This window comes from Podarcis liolepis (genome assembly GCF_965112155.1).
Source record: "Podarcis liolepis genome assembly, chromosome: 5".
Lineage (NCBI taxonomy): Eukaryota > Metazoa > Chordata > Lepidosauria > Squamata > Lacertidae > Podarcis > Podarcis liolepis.
Genome location: NC_139556.1, coordinates 87063533 through 87085094, shown reverse-complemented (window position 1 = coordinate 87085094; position 21562 = coordinate 87063533). Strand labels below are relative to the sequence as shown.

General features: G+C 41.3%; 1 protein-coding gene across 50 annotated transcripts in view; it reads left to right on the top strand.

Annotated features, from left to right (window-relative positions):
• Positions 1-21562, top strand: part of MECOM (MDS1 and EVI1 complex locus) — a 464332-nt gene that overhangs the window by 382896 nt on the left and 59874 nt on the right. For 29 of the 50 annotated variants that reach the window (XM_083503849.1, XM_083503846.1, XM_083503883.1 and 26 more), the window contains one exon: positions 3875-4009. In XM_083503849.1, coding sequence (XP_083359975.1) covers positions 3875-4009 — 135 coding nt within the window. Of the gene's footprint in view, positions 1-6; positions 769-904; positions 1191-3874; positions 4010-21562 lie in introns of those variants that run through there. The other 21 variants (XM_083503879.1, XM_083503875.1, XM_083503869.1 and 18 more) reach the window with 18 other exon arrangements.

Sequence of the window (21562 nt, the reverse complement as noted above, 5' to 3'; positions counted from 1 at the left end):
TCCCTTGTGATCAAGCGGCAGAGAAGTGAAAAGGAAGTTATTTTCTCGCTCTTTCTCTCCCTCCCTCTCTTCCCTCCGCCTCCCCCCCCCAATAACTTTCTTGACGCAACACACACACTCACACACGCCCTGCAACCCCCGAGCAGCCGGAGGGCAAGCGAGGCGATGGGAAGAAATTAACACGCCGGGCTCCGAATCAATGGGGACAATTAAAGCAATCGGCGCGCGTCTCCTGGCCCCCCCGCCCCGCCGCATCCAAGCCCCGCCACCAGCTCCCTTCCTCACCACTTTCTCATTGAATATCGCGCACACATACACACACCCTACCCCGCAATAACGGCTACCGCCGCGCCCCCTCAAGGACCCGGAGAAGTTTCCAGGCGAGGAGAGAGGGGGGAAAGTTTTCTCCTACCCCCCCGATCCACCCCCCCCCAAATGCCGGAGAAGGAAATCGGACGCTGCAGGAGGCAAGTCAGGAAGCTGCGCCTGCGGGACTCCACCGGGTTGCAGAGGCGACACTCTTCTTTGGAGAGCGGCGGCGGCGAAAGGGCGTGTGTGGGGGGGTGCGCGCGTGCAAGCGAAGTCAGGGGGGGGGCGGATCTCCTCTTGAGATGTTGCTGGCAGCTGCCTGAAGGATTGATTGCCTCTGCTGTTATTATTTCATTATTATTTTGCAATACGCCGCCCTCCTTTTTTTTTCTTCCCCTCTCCCACTGAAAGGAAGGGGTTTTGGGAAGCAGCGGACCTAGTGATCTGAGCTGGGCCAAGGTAAGAGGAGCCGTTGCCAGACGATCGCTCAAGCCAGCTAGTCATAACAACAACAACAAAAAGTGTGTTTCCATGTGGCCCGGGCACTTTCCCCCTCGCCTCTCTCTCTCTCTCTCTCCCTCCCTCGCTCCTTCCCTCCCTCGGTGGCGCGCTCTCGCTCGCTCTCTTTCCTGGGTTCCTTCTCCAGCCCCCTTTGCAGATTCCACTTGCAAAGAAAACAGAAACAAACCTTAAGCTGCGATCTTTCTCCCCACCTTCCCCGCGCGCTCAGCGGCTCTCCTCTCTCTCCGGGGCAGAGGGACGGGGCGGGGGCAGTGCGAGATGCGTGTCCGGGATGGGTGGTGGGGATGCCTGTCTGGCTGTCCCAGGTAAGATGGAGCTGACCCAGATCGAGATGCTTGCCAAGCAAGATTTGGCCTCAGGTAAAGGTTACTTTAGCCATGTTGCTGTAGTAGTCGCGGGGTGCGGAGAGGGAAAGAGCAGGCATCTGCAATTGCAGGTTTGTTGTATCACTGTTGCTGCAGTTATTTCAGAAGTAAATAAATTAAATGTGAAACGAGAATAAATGGTACGTGGCTCTCCGAGCGTTTGTTGCATTTTCAAGAGGCTTTAAGTGTTGCTTTTAAGGATATTTGAGGAGGAGTCATGTCGCAACCATACCTCTGCTTTACTTAATCTTCCAGACAGATTGAGGAGTTCTATATCTTTTTTTTTCCTTTTAAAAATAACCAGCAGGAGTTAAGCTTAGAATATTCCACGAAAAAAAGGGCAAATCACTCAGTTGACATCAGATCGGGTAAGGAAGGAGGCAAGCAAGGAAGGGGAAGCGAGCGATGTTAAGCGCACTAAGTTTTACGTCTCTACCGAAAGTGCACCAAAATGTTCAAACACAACGGCTGAAAGGAGGGAAAAAAAGAGAAACAAACTTAAAACCCTGGACTTGAACTTTACACTTCAATAGCTGAATTAATTCATTGGTGACAGTTGGAGTTGAAAGGAAGTCAACACGAAAACGAATTATATATAAAGGAATTAGGTGTGGAGCTGGGAAGCTTTTCCTTCTTCCTCTCCACGTGCCTCCCCCCCTCTCTCCTCGCCACATTTCCCGGAGCTCTCTTGATTAATTTACCTTCTGAACTTTGTATGGACATCTGAACCGTTGGATAGCTTAATAAATTTGTGGGAAGAGAAAGGAGTCAGAGGGTTTGCGTGTAGAGGGAAACAAGGGCTTGGAAGCAAGGCTCATCTTCTTCCCATAACCTTTTATTTTTCCTCTGCCTTGAGTTTCAGAAAGGGGCCCGAATCAACGAGCACTGGCCCTTGCAACCAAGCGTCTGCTTCTTTGCTTTCTGCCAGATCTCAGTGCCATTTATTTTAACCGAGGACACCATAAGGAATTTGCTTTGGAAACAAGTGTTTGTCAATTGCACACCACCGCTGAAAGGGCTGGTTTTTATTTTGTTTATTTTGTTTTCTTCCCGGTGACCCAATTGGAGGCTCAGGTGATGAGGTGAGGTTAGTGGGGTCAAGGTTAGTTTCATACTCTGGGATGTGAGACTTCGTGACTCAGAAGTCACATTTTCTTTCCCTATGGAATGAAGATTTTTGACCAGAGTGTTTACCATTGCGTATGTAAAGAATCCAACACCTAGTTCACCTAGTGAGATTGACTTTGAAGTGACTTCCCCCCTGGCAATCTCTCTCTCTCTTTTTTGGTGCATGCCTCTTTCTTTTAGCAAATGAAACTGGTGGTACCCTTGTTGCTCTTAAGTGCCTCACTGGTTAACAAAACACATGAGAGGCACTTTCTTCGTACCTCTTGCTTTGTGCCCTCTGCTTTGTCCTCTTGAAGTTTGTGGGGAGTTAATGATCTAAAGCTACTTCTGGGTGATTACCTGAACTCTTTGCTAAAACTGCTCTAGGGCTATGGAAATGTGCCCTCCAACTTCTGTCTTTAACCTTCAGGTGGACCTAGATAAAGCAGCTTTCCCACTAGGTTCATTTAATTCCTGATTTGGAGCTGGTAGACCAGATTGTTTGGTCCTTGATAGGAAACTTCCTTTAGGTTTTCATTAACTAAAATGATAAATAATACCAGGACGTTCAGTTTGGCGGCCAGAACTGTTTGTTGTGGATCTGAACATGTGTTCAGATTCTTTCTCTGCAGTTTCTCCCCCTTTCGGTTCTTTTCAAACACACTTTGTATTGGGGTTTTTTCGGTTTTAAAAAACTTTCCACTACCAGCTGGTTAGCATGCTTGCCATAAGATAGGGGAAATGTTTTAAGATGTATATTTTCACTTTAAATATTGCTCAGTTGAAACCTCAGGTTAGGCCTGTATGCTGGCAATTTGTGAAACTGCATGTATAATAATTAGCCAGTTATCATAATATTATTCTTATAGGACGGTGTTTATAAAGTAACCACCAGCAATCACATTAAGTTTGTTTATTATCCACATATCTGAAACCATTTAGGGGCATGTGCTGAACATAGCCACATTTCGAGCAAGTGTTTACATTTTATTGCATTTATTTTCTTTGGTGTGGCATAAGAGGCCCTATTATTAGCCAAATCCTGCAATTTGCTTTGATTAAAGAGTTGTGATTCAAGGTTTGCATATGAGAGGGATAAATGGAACATTAGGAGAAAATTAATTCCTCGAAACCTAAACTTTATTTAGTATAGACTTTTGAACGGAAAAGGCTTTATTAAAGATGGTAAACACAGAATGCTAAAGGGCAACACCTTATATGTGGTTAATCATTTTTGCATCTGTTTGCTGATTAACAAGTTAACATTTCATAAAAATGATTGAAATCATGACTGTTCCTTAAGCTTGCAGCACTTAATTAATATGTTCTTATAGTGATTATTCCACAGCATTTTGATTCTACAAAACATGTTGGGGGGAATGCTCTTACAATAGATTGATTGCTCCTTTAATTATTTGGCTTGTTTGAGATAATCATTTTTGTGAAGTCTACTGAAGAAACCTATTTGTTTGTTTGAAGAGCTGGGATTTCTTTTTAATTAGTACAACTCAGAACAAGAAACAAAACAAAACACAACATCAATTTATTGTTTTGTATTCTTTTCTTTCTAGATCTTGGATGAGTATTACAATGTGAAATTCTGCATTGATGCCAGTCAGCCAGATGTAGGAAACTGGCTGAAGTATATCAGATTTGCTGGATGCTATAATCAGCCCAACCTTGTTGCATGTCAAATAAGTGATCAGGTATGTAGTGAACATTTACTGGGCTTACTTTTAAGAGCTTTATGATATCCTTGGGAGGAAAAAAACAGAATAGCAGCCAACCTAAAGTTGTGGACGGTGTGGTCTATTTGCTGTTTACGCGTACATAAATTGAAAAGCAGAACAGAGGTGGTGGTGGTGGTTGCTTTTAAAGCAGCAACAGCATATGTCTCCCCTAATGTTTGTCCACTTATCCTTATCCTTTTTATGTCAAGCATGGGTCATGATCTTTATATCACCCAATCATATTTGAAGTGGATATATTCCTCTTTGTTGCTTAAATTTTTAGCTAATTTTCTGGTCAAATAGGGCACCCAGTTGTCAAGTTGAAACTTGTGAAATACTCTTTTGTATCAATCTCAGTGAAGAAAGGTGTAAAAATAACTTCTCAAATATCCTCTATCAGCTACCTATCAATATCCAGACATGTTTTTCCAGTCATTGCACATTTTATACCCCTCTTTCTGAAATAAATAATATCATTTCCCATTTTTTCCTTGGTAATTTACAGCAGTAGTAGAAATTTCAATCTGTATAGGAATCGGATGTTAATAACATTTGTTCCTTTAAATAGCACTTCTGGAATGCAGCCAGATGAAATAATGAAGGACATTTTGCTTTGAAACAGTATAATGCTGTATTATTCATCTTTGCATCCCGTCTTCTCCAGGCTCTGCTTAAGTTGTACATAAATGTAAAATAAATACGATAATGTGATTTTAAAAATTAATGTAGTTAGAGGATTTGAGGACCATTGACTTTTAAAGCAAACACTAAACTGGTTAGAGCAGGGGGCTATGGATTATGTTAATATTTGATGTAAATAAAAGCAGTGCAATCCTATTAATGTCTACCGAGAAGTAACCCAGGTAAGCATGCATAGGATTGTAGCCTAAATCGGGTAGGTTGGTTATAACATTGATTTAATTGCCTTGGCATGACAGGGTAAAAGAAAAGAAAAAATCACAAGTACACACAAAGTTTCAATTAGAAACAATTATTTTCAGTGAAATTATTTACCTTGATATACTCAGTGTTTTTATGCTCTGCCCTTCGCAGAATTTCACATATTTACAAATAACACAAGCAAAAACTTTTCCAAATTGGGGTCAGATATCTTCAAGCCCTGCCTTCTTAAAGCCTCCATATTAAAGGCATAGAAGATTGAGCAAACAGAATTGGCCACTATTGGTTTTTCTTACCGACCACATGGTTCAAGTAAAGAAGCAATAAAGGCCATTAGCAAATGAAATATACATTCTGAAAGTTGCAGTCTGGTTTGCAGAGAAAAATGATCCATCCTGAGATTGTGCAGCCGCTTACAGAAAGGAAACGCCAGTGTTGTGCTCAATTTATTTTTACATATAGTAAAGCTTGACTGGGGAAAAAGAAAGTGAATTTAGTAAATAAATCCAAATGGATTTAAGGGGGCAATTGCTAAGGGCTTGCATCTTGATAATGTTCTAAAAATAACAAAACATATGTCAGATTTAAACAGAAATATGTTTAAAACATCTAACACTTGCTCCAACCTATACACACAGTTTGGAATTAACATCACAGAACTTGTTACTTTTTAATGTTTGCATTTTTCACAGTTGGTAATGGCACCTGTACTACTGCCAACAAGTTCTTTTCCTAATTCACTGGAGATGTATTTATTTTTGCACCATCCTGCACCGTTTGCAGATATATATTTATATAACTGATTGTTCTTCAAATCTGCAAATGAAAAATCCACTTGCCCTTTGTGTAGAACACTGCACAAGATACGCAAGGAACATGAAAAATAGATTGAAAGTTAATTCATATCTCTTTACATGGTCAACAATTACACATACCTATTCTAGTACTTAATAGCATGGGCCACAGGCCACCAAATACTAATATCATAAACACATGATTGGAACTCGGTCCCTTTACTTCAAAGTAAACCTGTTTAGAGTCAAGGTACAAGTTGGTAAATGTCATCTCAAGCCTTAAAGTGAGCTTTCTATGCAGCAAGCCGCCTCTTCCATTGTTTTACCTCAAAGTGGGAGAGGTAAAAGTAAATTAGGACAGATCAAACTGTGAAATTGATATTGTGTGTGTATAGATGCAAACTCTCGAAAAGGGTGCTTTTTCTACATATAATGTGTATGGATACACATCACTCTGGGTTCTAGGCAGTCCCACACACCACAAGGAAACCTCTCTGATAAGGCATTAAAACGGAGAGAATACATCCAGAATTTGCAGATGACTAGAGAGAATTTGGTTTGCATTTTCAGGAGGTCCTAGGAAGCATAGGTATGACCACGCAGTGCTAAACACAAGACTTAAAAAGCTGATTGGAACCATTTACCAGATCTGTTGTTTCACTCTGTTTCTCCATGAGGAATAAGGCCTGCCAGTTGGTGAATTAGTCCTACTCATCGCCTAATGAACACCCCAGTTGACTGAGATATATTATTAACTATTGAGACCAAGGACAGCAGTACTTGATCAGCAGTAATTGTGTTAACCTCTAATTACCTCAAATTACCTGCCAGATTCATTAGCAAATGCTGTACTTTATCTGGGACAGGGGAAAGTTGTTGCTGTCAGTGTGATGAAACAAGGTCGAATTCACGTTTATAGCGCTGAAGGCAAGATAAACTGAAAGACAGACACGAGCCCTAGACTGCTGGAGGGTTTCAGCTGGGTCTCCAGCCTTTACAATCTAGCCACTCAGCAGAGCCTTTATCATTTAACACCTAGGGAAAGGAAAACAACTTTTTGCTGTTGTCTATGCTTAAGCCTTTCTTTTTTTATTTGTCAAAGTGCTTTGCTTCCCTTCTTCCACTGTCCCCCCCCCCCCCATTTTCTTGTCTAAGGTCAGATTTCATCACTTTGGAACAACTTTACAAAAGGTCTGGGTTCCTTCTTATAACTATATAAATAAGCCCTACTAAGATGAACAGCTCAAGAATAATGGGATGCAGTCAAAACATGTATGCTGAGAGCAACTCATATTTCATTTGATTGGATGTAGAACAGGACTTTTAAGACTGGATGGGGATAGATTCCTTTTCCCCTCCCAATAAAGTTGATCTAGAATTTCCCAGCGCTGTCCTATTATCTCCTGTCATGTCTAATAAGTCTTAAAAGTATGTAATTCAAGATGTTTGCAAATAATGAATTCCAAATACTGTGCAATAGGTTGTTATATTGGTCGTCGTCCCCCACCGTTCCAGGGTACTACCGTTCTTTACAGTGTTCTGTCTATAGGATCTTGTCATCCGTGTTTCTCAGTGGAATGCATTTTTTGGCGGGGGGTGGGGATCAGTTTGAACTTGACAGTAGCTTCAGCAAAATTGGTAAAAGTTTCTTATTGTGTTTTGGGACAAGTCTGTATGTATCTAAACCTGCTTTCTTACAGTTTACCAGTCATTGGTTTGTAACAAATTTGTGTCTGCTTCACATAGGTTTTCATGACTGATTGAATACAAGTTTGTTTTCTCTTTTTTTAAGGGATACAGTAGCTTTATTAATATATACTGAATTTTGAGATTTGGAGAACTGTAGCCTTGAAGAGATTGGTTTGTGTGAGACAGTTTGAAAGTACAAATTTGTGGTATCTTAATGTTTAAATAGCTGTTTTCCAGGTAGTAGTAAATTATACATTCTTTATGTTACGGTTTCCAGAATTCTCAAGGGAAATAGAGCAGTCCCCATACCTCATGGAAGTAGACAGCTTATACTGGTGTTATAGTACATCACTACATTTTTTTTCATCAGCCATAAGACAAGCGTACCTGTTTTTATCCAGCACATATTGGAAGGGTATGCATGATGTTGATCTTAAAAACACAAAGGTTTAAGCTTAAAAGAATTGAAAGCAAACCTCATGGAAAAGAGAAATGTTAAATTACAGTCATGGATATTTCACGGTCTGCATGTCTGTTTGGAAGTCAGTCCCACTGAATTCAGTGAGTGGGAATTAATATTTACTTCCGAGAAAGTATGTAATCCTAAGCGCACATACTAGGGAGCAATTCCAATTGAGAACAAGTTTATGATTGTACTGTAAAATATAACTATAGCAAAGTCATTTTTTATTATTATAAGATAGCAGAACGTTCCATAAGCTTCAACTAGGCCATTGACTGCTTTTTGAAATCCAGTAACGGGGCATGCAACATTTTTAATATTAAAAACATATGTATTATGTGTGTATTTATATAACCCTAAATTTCTTCATATGATGGAGAATCGTGAAAATATGAAATGCATCGTTAGTTCTCATGCCAAAATTAGACTAGTAGATGGATTTTAGCTTGCTTTGTATTACAAAGACAATGTTTTACTACACCTGGTTTTGTTCTACTGGGAATAAACATGGTAGGGCTATTATACAGTCAAACAAGTATAATACAACTATTAAATGTTTTTTTATCAAGTTCCTTACATTATTTTAAAACACTAGTGCATTTGCTTTAAATAGTTTTAAAACACATTGCTTACACACACAAACACAGGCCGCCTATTTAATTAATATTTTGTAATTTTGAAGTTACATTTAAGCTAACCTTATATTTGCAGCAGCTTCATTCTATGGCTCAAGTCTGCCAACAACTGCTTACATTCAGCCTCATCCACATATATTTGAACTTAAGCAGTTTTAAACATCCATGCCTGGATGCCCGCGCTGTTCTTTTAGAGGCATTTTCTTATACATGATGGGTATGATCAGGCATGTGTGTAAGTCCATTTTTTCACTGGGTTCTTGACTGCGGTTTAGGATGGGGAGTTTAGCCTGAATACAGTCCTCTGGACAGTGCTGCTGCTCTTAGTAAGTCTACTCAGGAAAAAGTGGGTTGTAGGTTTCAGTAGTCTGCTGACCCAACTGCCTTGAAACCAGCAGTTCCACAATGGCTTTTTCTAGTGACTGTTTATGGTATAATATGTAGAAATGGCACTATGTATTCACAAGTACATGTATCCTGTAAACTATTTGGAAGTTGTACTGATTTGCATACATAGTTAAATTTATTATGTGTGATTTAGCAAGCAAACAAACATTTGGACCAAGAGTAGGCAACATTAAGACGAAATCTGAATCTAATTTTCCACGATTAATTCGCACTGCCCCAACTGAGGAAGTTATGTTCTGTTGTCAAGCCAATTGGGGAGAGATCATCAGGGGGTTTGGGCTGGGTGTTCATCAGTATGCGGATGATACCCAGTTCTACTTTTCTTTTAAATCAGAACCAATAAAGGCAGTGAAGGTCCTGTGTGAGTGTCTGGAAGCGGTTGGAGGATGGATGGCGGCTAATGGATTGAGGTTGAATCCTGACAAGATAGAAGTACTGTTTTTGGGGGACAGGAGGCGAGCAGGTGTGGAGGACTCCCTGGTCCTGAATGGGGTAACTGTGCCCCTGAAGTACCAGGTGTGCAGCCTGGGAGTCATTTTGGACTCACAGCTGTCCATGGAGGCGCAGGTCAATTCTGTGTCCAGTGCAGCTGTCAACCAGCTCCATCTGGTACACAGGCTGAGACCCTACCTGCCCGCGAACTGTCTCGCCAGAGTGGTGCATGCTCTAGTTATCTCTCGCTTGAACTACTGCAATGCGCTCTACGTGGGGCTACCTTTGAAGGTGACCCAGAAACTACAACTAATCCAGAATGCGGCAGCTAGACTGGTGATTGGGAGCGGCTGCCGAGACCGTATAACACCAATCCTGAAAGACCTACATTGGCTCCCAATACGTTTCTGAGCACAATTCAAAGTGTTGGTGCTGACCTTTAAAGCCCTAAATAGCCTCGGCCCAGTATACCTGAAGGAGCGTCTCCACCCCCATCGTTCTGCCCAGACACTGAGGTCCAGCTCTGAGAATCTTCTGGCGGTTCCCTCACTGCGAGAAGTGAGGTTACAGGGAACCAGGCAGAGGGCCTTCTCGGTAGTGGCACCTGCCCTGTGGAACGCCCTCCCATCAGATGTCAAGGAAATTAACAACTACCTGACTTTTAGAAAACATCTGAAGGCAGCTGTTTGGGGAAGTTTTTAATGTTTGATTCTATTTTTAATATTCTGTTGGGAGCCGCTCAGAGTGGCTGGGCATACCCAGCCACTGTTGTTGTTTGGAGGGGGGAGAGGAATAAATGTTTTCCAGAGGCAGCATGGATTATATTCAGAGGCCTTGCATTGACCACTCTTGCTTTAAACTTCTGTTGTGTCCTGAGATGCCCTAAAATTGGAAGGAAGTTTTCAGAAATCTTAAGTCATTTCAAAACTTGCCAGTGCACAATGAAAGAACTTGGACAGCTAGCCTTTAATAGGCACAATCAGACAAGCATGCCGTTCTCTCTAAGTGAAAAGAAATTTGTTGATGGGAGATTATCTTATAATCTTTGCAAGCATTTAAGAAATAATAGAGAGGATTAAAGATGCCTACAGTGAAAATGCTAAGCTGTAATTCACTCAGTGGTTTCTGCCAACTCCTTTTGTTCGTTGTTGTTGTTTTTCTTTTAAAACTGGTAGTAGAAGAACGTAAGAAAATTCACCTTGAATTCTACTCAAGGTGGGATTATGTTGATTAATTTATTTAATAAAGTCCTGTGTAAACATATTACTGTTAAGTATCCCCATTTTCCTGACACTGGGTGGAAGATTTGACATTTTGTTTATTGAGTTCTCTATGCCACACTGCATATGGACAGGTGTCTACACCACAATCAACAAAACTACAACTGGTATTCTCTGGCATGGTTTTTGCATGCTAGTTTCAGAAGGTGAAATATACTGTATTTTTCCATATATAAAACACCTCCATGTATAATTTGGGGGACTTCAAATTAAGAAAACACCCCTCAGCACTACCCGTGTATAAGACGAACCCCAATTTTCAACCTATTTTTTGGTAAAAAAAACAACCTAGTCTTATACACAGAAAAATACGGTATATTATGGTGACTGAAACAATTGTCCATCATAAAAGCTGGCCGGCCACACCAGATACGATACACAGGGGAGGAAGTGGAGGGGAATTAGTGTAGGATTCCCTCTGAATAACAATAATAAATTGTTAATGTGCAGGGCCATTCTATACATTGTTACTTAGAAAAAAAGTCTCAGTGTGTTGAATGGAGCATACAGTACTTTTAAATAAGTGTGCATCGGATTTTGGCCTCTACATATGTGGGCATGTTATAAGCTTTGAAGGTTACAGAACCAGCAGCATGATAGGATGATCAAAAAACAATTGGATGTGACCTAAAGTTGTTTTATTGGTTTACTTAAAATGTCTGTACAATTTTTCTCAGATACATTGTCCAAGGCATTTAGCGAACACGTACACTGTGATATATTGGCTACAAGTTTGACTTGGAGAATCTGTGTTCAGGTCCCTCACTTGCCCACAAAGCATAGTGAGTGAGCTGGGGTCCAGCCATTGTTTCTCAGCATAATTAGCTCTCAGGGTTGTTGTGAAAATAAAATAAGCCACCCTGAATTCAGTGGTGGAAATGTGGGGTATAAATTCAAGAACTTCAGAAGATAAAATCATTATAAAAATATACAGTAAGCTACTAAATCAGAACAGCAAACTCAGTAGCACAAAATATTATATGCTGCTGTTTTCATTACATCTCAGAACAAGCCCCATTCCAGCAGGTCAGTCATGCAATCAGTCCTGAATGCTGGGATTCTATATACTTTAATGATCGTATCTACCATCTCCTCCTTTTTGTTTTACCCCAATCAATCTAAAGCACTTCCCTGGCAATAATATCCATTCACCAAGTCCCCAAAGCAAGGCTGAGAGATGGTTTTGGGGGCTATCCTACAACTTTGCAAATCTTTTGTCTTTAGAGAACCGTGAAACTCTCAGCCTTTCCCAGAAATGCTTAATATATATTTTTTGTCAAACTGCTGTGCAGCAGTTATAATCTGGTTTTCATATATAGTATTTTATATTTCAACTATTTTATCCTGCTAGTTTTATTGTGTTGTGCTTTTAGAGTGTTGTACCTGCTTGTAAAAGGCCTGCAGCCAAGTTTGGGAGATGGTGTGGTTTTGAAATTGTCATAAATACTGATGAGTGGCTGGCCAATTCTTATCATGGCATGCTCAGGACTGGAAATTGTGTCAGGTTGGGTGGATGCTGTTGGATTAAGGTTGATGCAGACCTATCCCATACCACGTTATAGCTTTTTTTTTAAAAAAAAAGCAAAGAAACAAGGATATGTTTCCATACTATGATTCCTATAGCATGAGTCATAGTGCAGACATAACCTAAACTGATTATGTCCACAAAGCTGAAACATTTCATAGAAGTAGGTGCAGCAAACTCGCATGGGCTGCGGTGAGCACATGGAGTACTTTATTCCTACTGTGTGACTTTGCTATTCTTTAAGAACAGAACAATTGTGTTGCCGGATCAGACCACTTTCGGTCTAGTTCAGCATCATGTTTCCAACAGCAGCTAGCCAAATACCTTTGGAAGTGCCCAAGTGATGATGACCATGAAGGTCAGTGTAGGAACAGTTTGGAATTAGAGCCTTAAAACTTGAGACATGGAACAGGATATGGTACAGACTTCCATGTTGAGAGGAAAATCTTCATTCTGAGACATGTCCTGCAAGAACAAATGTGCAGATCTTCATTGCTGTTTGTTTCTGTAGTATTATTTTGGTGCTGCCCTTGTCGTTTTGAACGTGGGACTTAGAAAGAATGGTAACATCCTACACTGTGCATGTACACATCCATTTTGGCTTTTAAAATCAGGCTTCCCATGCCAAGCAAAAAATGGTCACTTACGCAACAGACATATATGCTGCCATCCTGTGTCACTTGCGCCCTTGCCTTTCTTTTGGGTAACCAAGTGATGTTCCTGTCAAAGTTGGCTTATTATACTTTCAAGAATTAACTGGCCCTCATGAAGTCACACCTACACGTGCAACTTGCATTTTACCATATGCAAGACATATGCAAGAAATTACACATTATCTTTTTTGTATGTATATCTAATTTCACCCAGGTGGAATCTACATGCATATAAAAACCATTCTGAAAAAACATTGAATTTTCCATAAGGCTCACCATCGCCATCTAGTGCCACATTGTATATTGCACTTAAAACACACTTAAAACATTTTATTTGCAGCTGTATAGCTGCGTCCCCAATATTTTTGAGGAAATCTCACCCCTTCTCAAGGATAGGGTGAAAGCGGAATGAAATGTTCACATAATTGGCCTGGTTAGAGTGGTGCTGATAATGCCAAGGTTGCAGGTTTGACCCCCCCCCCATGGGACAGCTGCATATTCCTGCATTGAAGGGGGTTGGATTAGATGACCCTCAAGATTTCCTTCCAACTCTACAACTCTGATTCTGTAGACCCCTAGATGGCTCCCCGCCCCCGTTTATACATACCTTGCTTCCATAATGGCAGTGCGCATGGGGTTCCCAGGCAGTCTTCCATCCAGGCACTCATAAGACCCAGTTTTGCTTAGCAATGACATGGGGGCTGCCTTATTTGTTCATTTGTATTACAGCAAAGACTTGATGTCTGCTCTTTACTGTCCAGTCTTTCCAGCTCATTTAGTTGGTGACTGTACCACTCTCTTCTTTTGTGTGTGTGAGAAATTCAGAGCTTTGGTTTTGTCTTTTCAGAATTTGCCCACTCTGCTACTGCTGTTACACAACTACCCTTGGGTCTCCTATAAGTCAGCCTGTTTGTCTAGAGGTGGTTTAGCCCTCACATGGGCTGCTAACAGACTGCGATGCCCCAATGTCTGAGGTTGTATCCTGAGGTTGCAGCCCTCTCATTTCATTGCTCTTCTGTTCCTTCCCACGGCATTTCTGCAGTTACAGGAAGATCTGAGTCTGAGGTAGGAAGAAAGTGGGAACCCCCCTCAGATCAGTATTTGAGCGTTTGCATTCCATAGGCACAACATGCAGCAGAGGAGCATTGGGTTGGGGAAGCGGGAGAGACAAATCAAAACAATTGACTTGTAAGTCAACATGCTAGCTTGCTGTTTCAGGCAGACTGTTGAAATCCTAGCCCTACGATGATATCATTCAGACTGCAGGAGGCTCTGAACTGTGTGGTTGAGTGGACTGAGCCGCCTTCATTCACCTCAGGAAGAGGAAGAGTTGAGTGCGGCCCCATTTTCCACAGAGGTCTGCTTCCCTGTCATTTAATGATAGGACAGGAGGACAGCATGTACCAAAGCGCAATTTAGCCACCCGCTGCACTGAGGCAGTTCCCTCCCCTCTATGATTTGCAAAGTGTAAAAGGGCCTCCCTAAGGAGATATGAGGCGCAATCCCTTCAGCTCAAATTAATTCTGCGTTTTGAATGGATAAGAAGGAATGCCAGCCCTGTTATCTCTCCCCCTTCCCCTTCATATCCCATTCAATGTAGTACAGGGAGTTCTAGTGATGCATTGAGAATTTTCACGTGTCACTAAAAATAGTGCCTTTGGGAGAAGTGTGAGTTCATACATATTAAAAATCAGGAGACAGCTTTTAAAAATATGACAGTACATGCTGATCAGTTTAGGCAAGAGGTGGGTAGTTTGTGGCCATCCAGGTGTTGTTGGAATTCAATTTCCATCAGCTGCAGCTAGGATAAGCAATGGTGAAGGATGATGGGAGTTGTAGTGCAGCAAAATTTGGAGGACCACAGGTTCCCTGCCCCTGGTTCCAGGCTTTGTATTTGCATCGCAAATGGAAAAGGGGAATTTAAAAAAACGTGAGTTGTGCCTTACACACTTTGAAAGCTTAAACCTCTCTACAAGAATCTGAAAATGGTACTCAAAGTGCCAAATAGTTCCACTAGTGGAAGCCAATCTGAGGCCTTCTGCTAGATAAATGGTTTTTTTGTTTGTCTTTCTCCTCCCTCAAATTGGCTGGGCGGGGCAGGGACAGGGTTGGAGGAAACCCCAGAACAGCATGCAGGGGGAGGATTCCATAGGGTGGCCATGGGTCCTACTTTACATAAGACATTCCTAGTAGAAGAGATATGTGGTTCAAGTCTGGTTTAAAGATAAAGAATCAGAAGAGACCTTGAAACAGCTCATTAACAGTTAACACCTGGATAGCATACAGATCACCTGACCACAGCCTTCTTCACTATGGTGAGATGTATGATACTTTCATTTACATGATTTACAAGTCAACACTCTTAAGATCATGGAGGTTGGGTAGAGTGATTAACATTTGAAAATTCATCTAAGGCTGCTGTTCTGTTCCCATATAAGTGTTTACTTAAAGTAACTTTTCTAATAAATGGGTTTAGGGTTGTAATATTACTGACTTTAATGTGAACTGAGCACTGTTTGTGCTGGGAAGGGAGAGAATGTAATGCAATCTAGTTTTGGCTGTACCTGCCTTTGGTCTACCCAGGTATAAATGGGCTGTATTCAATTAAGTTCTGCTAACAGTAGACCCATGGAAATTTAGGAACCTAAGTTGTGCCTACTAATTTCAATGGGTCTACTCTGAGTAGGACAAGCAGTGAACACATACCAGCATGTTGAGATGTGTTTTAATCATAGCAGGCGATAAATGTTGAGACAGAATTTTGGATTCTGGATGGAGAAGAATATTTGAGCATCCTTTCAATCTCAAGTCATCCAGGTGTTATACTTTGGAATGTAAACCTTATAATATTATTACACTACTATGCTCCAACTGATAAAAATGGAGAACTTGCACTTTAAGAGACAGTAGCTGTAACGGAAAGGTATGGTTACTATAAATTCAAAGCCTAGCATTTTATTTATGCTGAGAACTGCATAAGGTATGTATGTATGTATGTATACCATATGACAGCTCAGCTTTGTACATTTAATGAGATAACTTGGCGGAAGGTTCTGTGGATAGGTCTTATGTTATCAAAGCAATAATAAACAACTTTAAAACCACCTTCCTTCACTTGCTGTAACAGTAACATCCATATCCTTTATGCACTCCTGTACGTAGCTTAATTTCTTGGGAGAAAATGTGAAATGAATATTAGCTACTCATTCTAGATGGACCATGTAAAGGAACAAGCTAAGTCTCTGAGTTGGGAGTGTTGAGCAATTTCATAGGCCCACATGTGCTCTGTATTCTTACATAACGTGCTCCAGGGCTGACCTCTTGAAATCAAGCCATGGGACTAAAACCTGCTGAAGCCTGGCTACAGAATGTAATATCTAAAGACCTGCCCAATCTCAAACTATCCTGGAAATGTTATGTTGCTTGAAAGCTTAATCTCAGGCTTGAAAGTGCTGCTTTTAATTTCTTATCCCAGTGTTCCGAGGCAAAGCATTCTGCACATGCTCAAAGGCATCCTTATTTCCCTTTTTATATCATGTTAGTGCCTACCCTAGGGCAGAAAGGAACTTTGCCAGGTGCTATTGGAGGCATTTCTGGTAGGGATGGTGCCTCCTACTAGAAGGATCAGGCAGGGTCTTCTGAAGCCTTCTGCTTCTTCTCCAGGGAGGAGTTATCCCTCTTTCAAAGAGAACAACAACTACCAGACTTTTAGAAGACATCTGAAGGCAGCCCTGTTTAGGAAAGCTTTTGATGCATTACTGTATTTTAATATTTTGTTGGAAGCCACTCAGAGTGGTTGGAGAAGCCCAGCCAGATGGGCGGGGTATAAATAAATAAATTAATAATAATAATAATAATAATAATAATAATAATAATAATAATTATTATTATTATTATTATTATTATTATTATTATTTCCAGTCCAATCCTGCCTTCTCATCTATATCCTTTCTAGTGTTTGTTTTGTGTCAGTTTTGTGATCTTTTTCCTCCCCTCCCACCTTTTCTTCTTCTGTTAAATACCCCTTTCTCAGGGACCTTAGCATTCCCCTTCAGACTTTTCCCTACACGTTTCTGGAAATGAGAATGTGTCACTCCCTGCCCCTGCCACTATTATCAGAATGCCCCCCCCCTCTGAACTTGAGAGCTGGGGCGTTCCTCAAAGTGCTGCTGCTCATCTTCTCTGCCCTGGATGGTGGTGTTGGGGAGATGAACAACAACATTGCACACAGGAACGCTTCAGCTCTCCCGAAACTCAGCGAGAACCAGGGCACTCCTCAAGGTGTTGCCGCTTTTCTCCTCTGCCCCAGAGCTGGGAGAGACGAGAAGCAATGCCACATGCCATAATTCCTCCCTCTCACCAGTGAGGGGATGGGGTGTTCTGCCAGAGGCAGGCAGGGCACCAGCTCTTGTGCTTTTGCTACCTGAGCCAGGTGCTTTACCTCACCTCACCTCATTGGTGGTCTGGCTCTGACGGAGTGTGTCTGGAGAGCTGCAGAGACTGATCCTGACCCTCGATGCCTGCCTGATGGTTTGGCATGCTCTTCTCAACCAGGTAGTTACCCAGGGGGCAACAGCCTAGAGCTCTGGGCCATATCCCTGGGCCTGAAGTCTTTCACTTGAGCTGTTCAAGGCAGCCATCACTTCAGCTGGCCAGCGATAGACCCCTTTGCAAACCTGGTCACTGCAGTTTTTGGCATCCATCTTGTGTGCTTCCTGAGTGCAACATTGAAGGGAATAGACATTCTATTGCACCATGGTCTGGGGGTTCAACTATTAGCATTCTCTTTCCCCTCTGATTCCTTGTATGATCCAGAAGATTCAGCTGCTGTAGGCTTAGGTAGTCCTTGTGGCCTCATTATGACTGCAGAGGCCATTATTTCAATGTCTCATCATTTTGTCTGTGTGAAACCTGTGGATACTTCCAGTCCAGAGGAACTGTTGTTGCTATTTATCTAACAGTATGACAACTGAAAGACTTTGGCTGACTCAAATGGTTGTTTCTGTTGTGACTGCCTTGTACTCTAGGAAGGCTCCCTCTTAAGACATGTATAAACTCAGTAGGATTTATCAGTCCTGGGGTTCTACTGCTAAGGTAGAGCCAGTGATTTCCTTGTAGCTGCCTGGTCACAAGGTCATTTTGCTGGTTGCAACTACATTGGTGTGTAGGGTTACCGAGTTAGGAGTCTTTCATTGGACCCGTGTTAACGAGGGTGGTGACTGGGAATGGCTCTGTTCTTTCTCTGTTCACAGGCAGTAGTTTCACTCTCTTTTTATCATAATCCTTTACATTCTCACGAATCCAAATGGCACACACTGCCATTGGTAAGGAGAGCTCTGCGGTACTAGCTGCACAGAGCTTTGGAGTTTAAACTTTCTGAGACTCTTTTGTCTTCTTTCGCTCCCTAGATATGGTTCTGCACTCAGTAGCCATCCTGCTTGCAGGAACACAGAGGGCTCTGCTGTTTTATTTGGATAGGTCTTGGGACACCAGGAGGTCTGAGTCTCACTCTGAGGACTTACAGGTCCCTCTGTACGAAAGTGAACTAATATCTATAGGCCACAATGTGTTGGTGAGGGGTGGCTGGGAGAGGATCCTTCCCTCTCTCTTTTCGGATTGTTCAGGAAGTGAATTTTCTCTATTATTTCAAATATTACAACTTCCTGGATAGGTTGAAGGTCTTTCATAATTCACGCTTCTGTTATTCTTTATGCATGCCAAATGCAGGCTGTTAAACATAAATAAAACTTCCAGTGCCCAACCAGGAAAAATAAACTGCCAAGACTTGTCCATCCTCTAAAAGGAAATAGAATATATTTTCAAATTTTCTTCCTCATCACTATATTTCCATTTGGTAGCTTTTCTTTGTGGCTCTGTTACATTGACACCTACGATTGTTATTCTGAAACACAGTTCTTTTCCTTTATTCTGTGTTATTTTATTTCATTGTTGTAAGGCAATTTTCCGAATACAATTAAAATAGGATAGGAAGAAATAATTCTGCATTAACAGGACTGTGTGTGTTTTGGAATATAATTTTGCAATTCAGAATTTGGCAGCCTGGTAAGAACCTCAGCTTTTTATTTTAAAGCAAATATCCAGTCCTTGGGGTCTAGATATGCAATATGGCAGGTGAAGTTTCAGAAGATAGTGGGTGTAAACAGGATTTTTCTAGGAGTTTAGAGAGTTACAATGCCCTGCATAGCTTTTCACTGCATAGTCTTCAGCAGTTTACTTGACACGTTACCTTGCTTCCTGACTGTACATGTCTACTCAGAAGTAAATTCCACTGAGTTCATTGGGACTTAACTGCATCAAAGTGTGTTTGGGATTGCAGCCTTAGCTCTGCAAAATAAAGACATGTAGGAAAATAATTTATACAGGTTCTAAAACTTTATTTTAAAAAACCCAAAACCTGTTAGCTTCCACTAAGTGGAGCAGTTTTAGAACAATGAAAGTAGGAAAAATGAAAGTGCCAGGGACTGCAAAGAGTAGGCACAAACTAGGAAGATCAGCCCTTGAGAGCAGGTTATTTTGCTTAAAGCTGGAGAAGCTACAACTCAAGTGGTCACAAAGGGTTCTGAGTAAATTGCACACTCCTTTATCTGCAGAATTCTTTCTTATGCTTGGCTCTCACTTCTCTGGTTGTAAAAATGGGAATAATCATTGCCATAGCATTTGCGAAGATGAAAATAGTAAGGATTATAATGTATTTTGCAATCTGAAATCCATCTTAAAATGACAGGTATTCATAATGATCGCATGCTATGTGCAGCAGTCTCTTGGAGTTTCGTTTGAACTAGTGCTCCCTTAACAGGACATAGATGGTGAAATCTTCCATCCTGGAATATGAGAAGGAAAAATGTGAAGCCTGCCGACCTATGCACAGTTAGAAATAGGCTCCATTGAACTCCATGGGACTTACTTCTGAGTGAACATGCAAAGGCTCAGGCTACATAGGAGGCAGTACACATCTCTGTACATATACAGAGTGCCTTTCCTTCATCAGTGAGCAGTTAGAGCCAAGGCCCACATTCCTGGGATGAGAGGACTGAGTTTCTTGTTCAGAACGTATGTGTTTAAGGCAGGTTTTAGTTCCAGCACCTTCCCTTTTTAAAGTTAATATCTAGGGGCTTCTTAACCAGATAATGTGAGTTATTGTGTAATGGTCTGAATGAGGCAAAGGCCTGTTTGTGACATAGAAAGCTCCATTCCAGCACCTCGTAGGTCTCTGAAATGTACGTGGTCATCTTACAGAAGTAATGGTCACTGTTATTAAGAGCCACTATACAACTGAAAGTTCAGGCCTACCATTAAGTAGTAAATCATATTACTCATATATTGAGAAATGCTATTTCAAAGGCAAAGCGCTATGGAATAAATACACTTGGGTTTAGCTTTGAGACAATGGAGAGCTTGTGTAAAATGGATACAAGGTGAAAGTAATTTTTAAACTTTTATTTTCAAAGAGTTTTGTGACCCATTTTGGCTCCTTTACTTGATGTCCTTCCACTGCTTTTTTGATTTTTTTAAAAAAATACTCTTACCATTATATCAGGTCCAGAAAAAAAATCCCTGCTTTCCACAAAAAGGTAATTCTGGGTGTTTTTATATAAAAAGAAGAGTGAGACATATGTGACGTTAGGAGTGCCTATTGCAACCATATTAAAATGGCTAGCAATCTCTCTCTCTCCCCCCCCCCCCCATTCCACTAGCATACAATTTGGCACAAACATTTTGAGGTCAGATATTACATGTGCTTTTGTTTTGTTTGTCAAGAAATAGTAGGACTGTCAATAGCTATCAGCCAGGATAGCTAAATGAAACTTCCATGTTCAGAGGCAGCATGCTGCTGATTATCAGAAGGCTGCCAAATGCCTCTGGGAAGCTCAAACGTGTGGCATGAAGGCAATAGCCTTGCTCTGTTCCAGGCACTTGGGGAAGCCTATTGCACAGAGGTCACACTTGCAAGTTTCCCAAAGCCCTCCTTGGAAGCAGAACCCTGAACTAGATGGACCTTGGGTTGAATACATAGGACAGCTATTAACGTGATGTGCTTGAAGTCTTGTGATTAGGTGACACATTTTTACTTTTATTACAAAAATGCATTCAATCTCAGTTTTAAAGGGGAAAAACATGGAAGTGTTTTAGCTTCTTACTGTCTCCTGTAAAGCAAAATGTAATACACGATTGCAACAGAAAGGATGTCATTTACATGAAATTAGAGTACTGTATGTTAATTAGCTGCCCCATCCCACCCTTGCAATGCACATTCTGCTGCTCTCCCCTAATTTAGAGATCAAGGATCCTATTTTGTTTTCATGTGCAATTTGTTTGAAAATCTCCATATATGTCTGTATGTGTGTTAAGCAGCTGATACATTGTACTTCTTAAAATCTGCTCTTTAGTCTCAGTCAGTTACATGATAGCAAAGGACAATAGCATTAGTTTCAAAATTGCAGACAGTGACTTGCTTGACAGCAGCCCAAAGAGAAGTCCTGTCTCTTAAAAGTGAAGCGGGGAAGGCTTCCTAGTTCTGTCTCTCTGTCAGAAGAAGATCCCCTTCTCAATTTACAACCTGTGAACAAGACGCCTGCACAATTTCACAGGAACCAGTCAGAGCCATTTCATTGTTCATGGAGTTCAGATGCCATCACCCCCCACCACACTGACCAACTTTTAAAAGTCTTGCTGCACCATTCAGACACCAATGCCCGCCTTCGTCTGTTTCCCCCTCGTGCTGCCAGGTG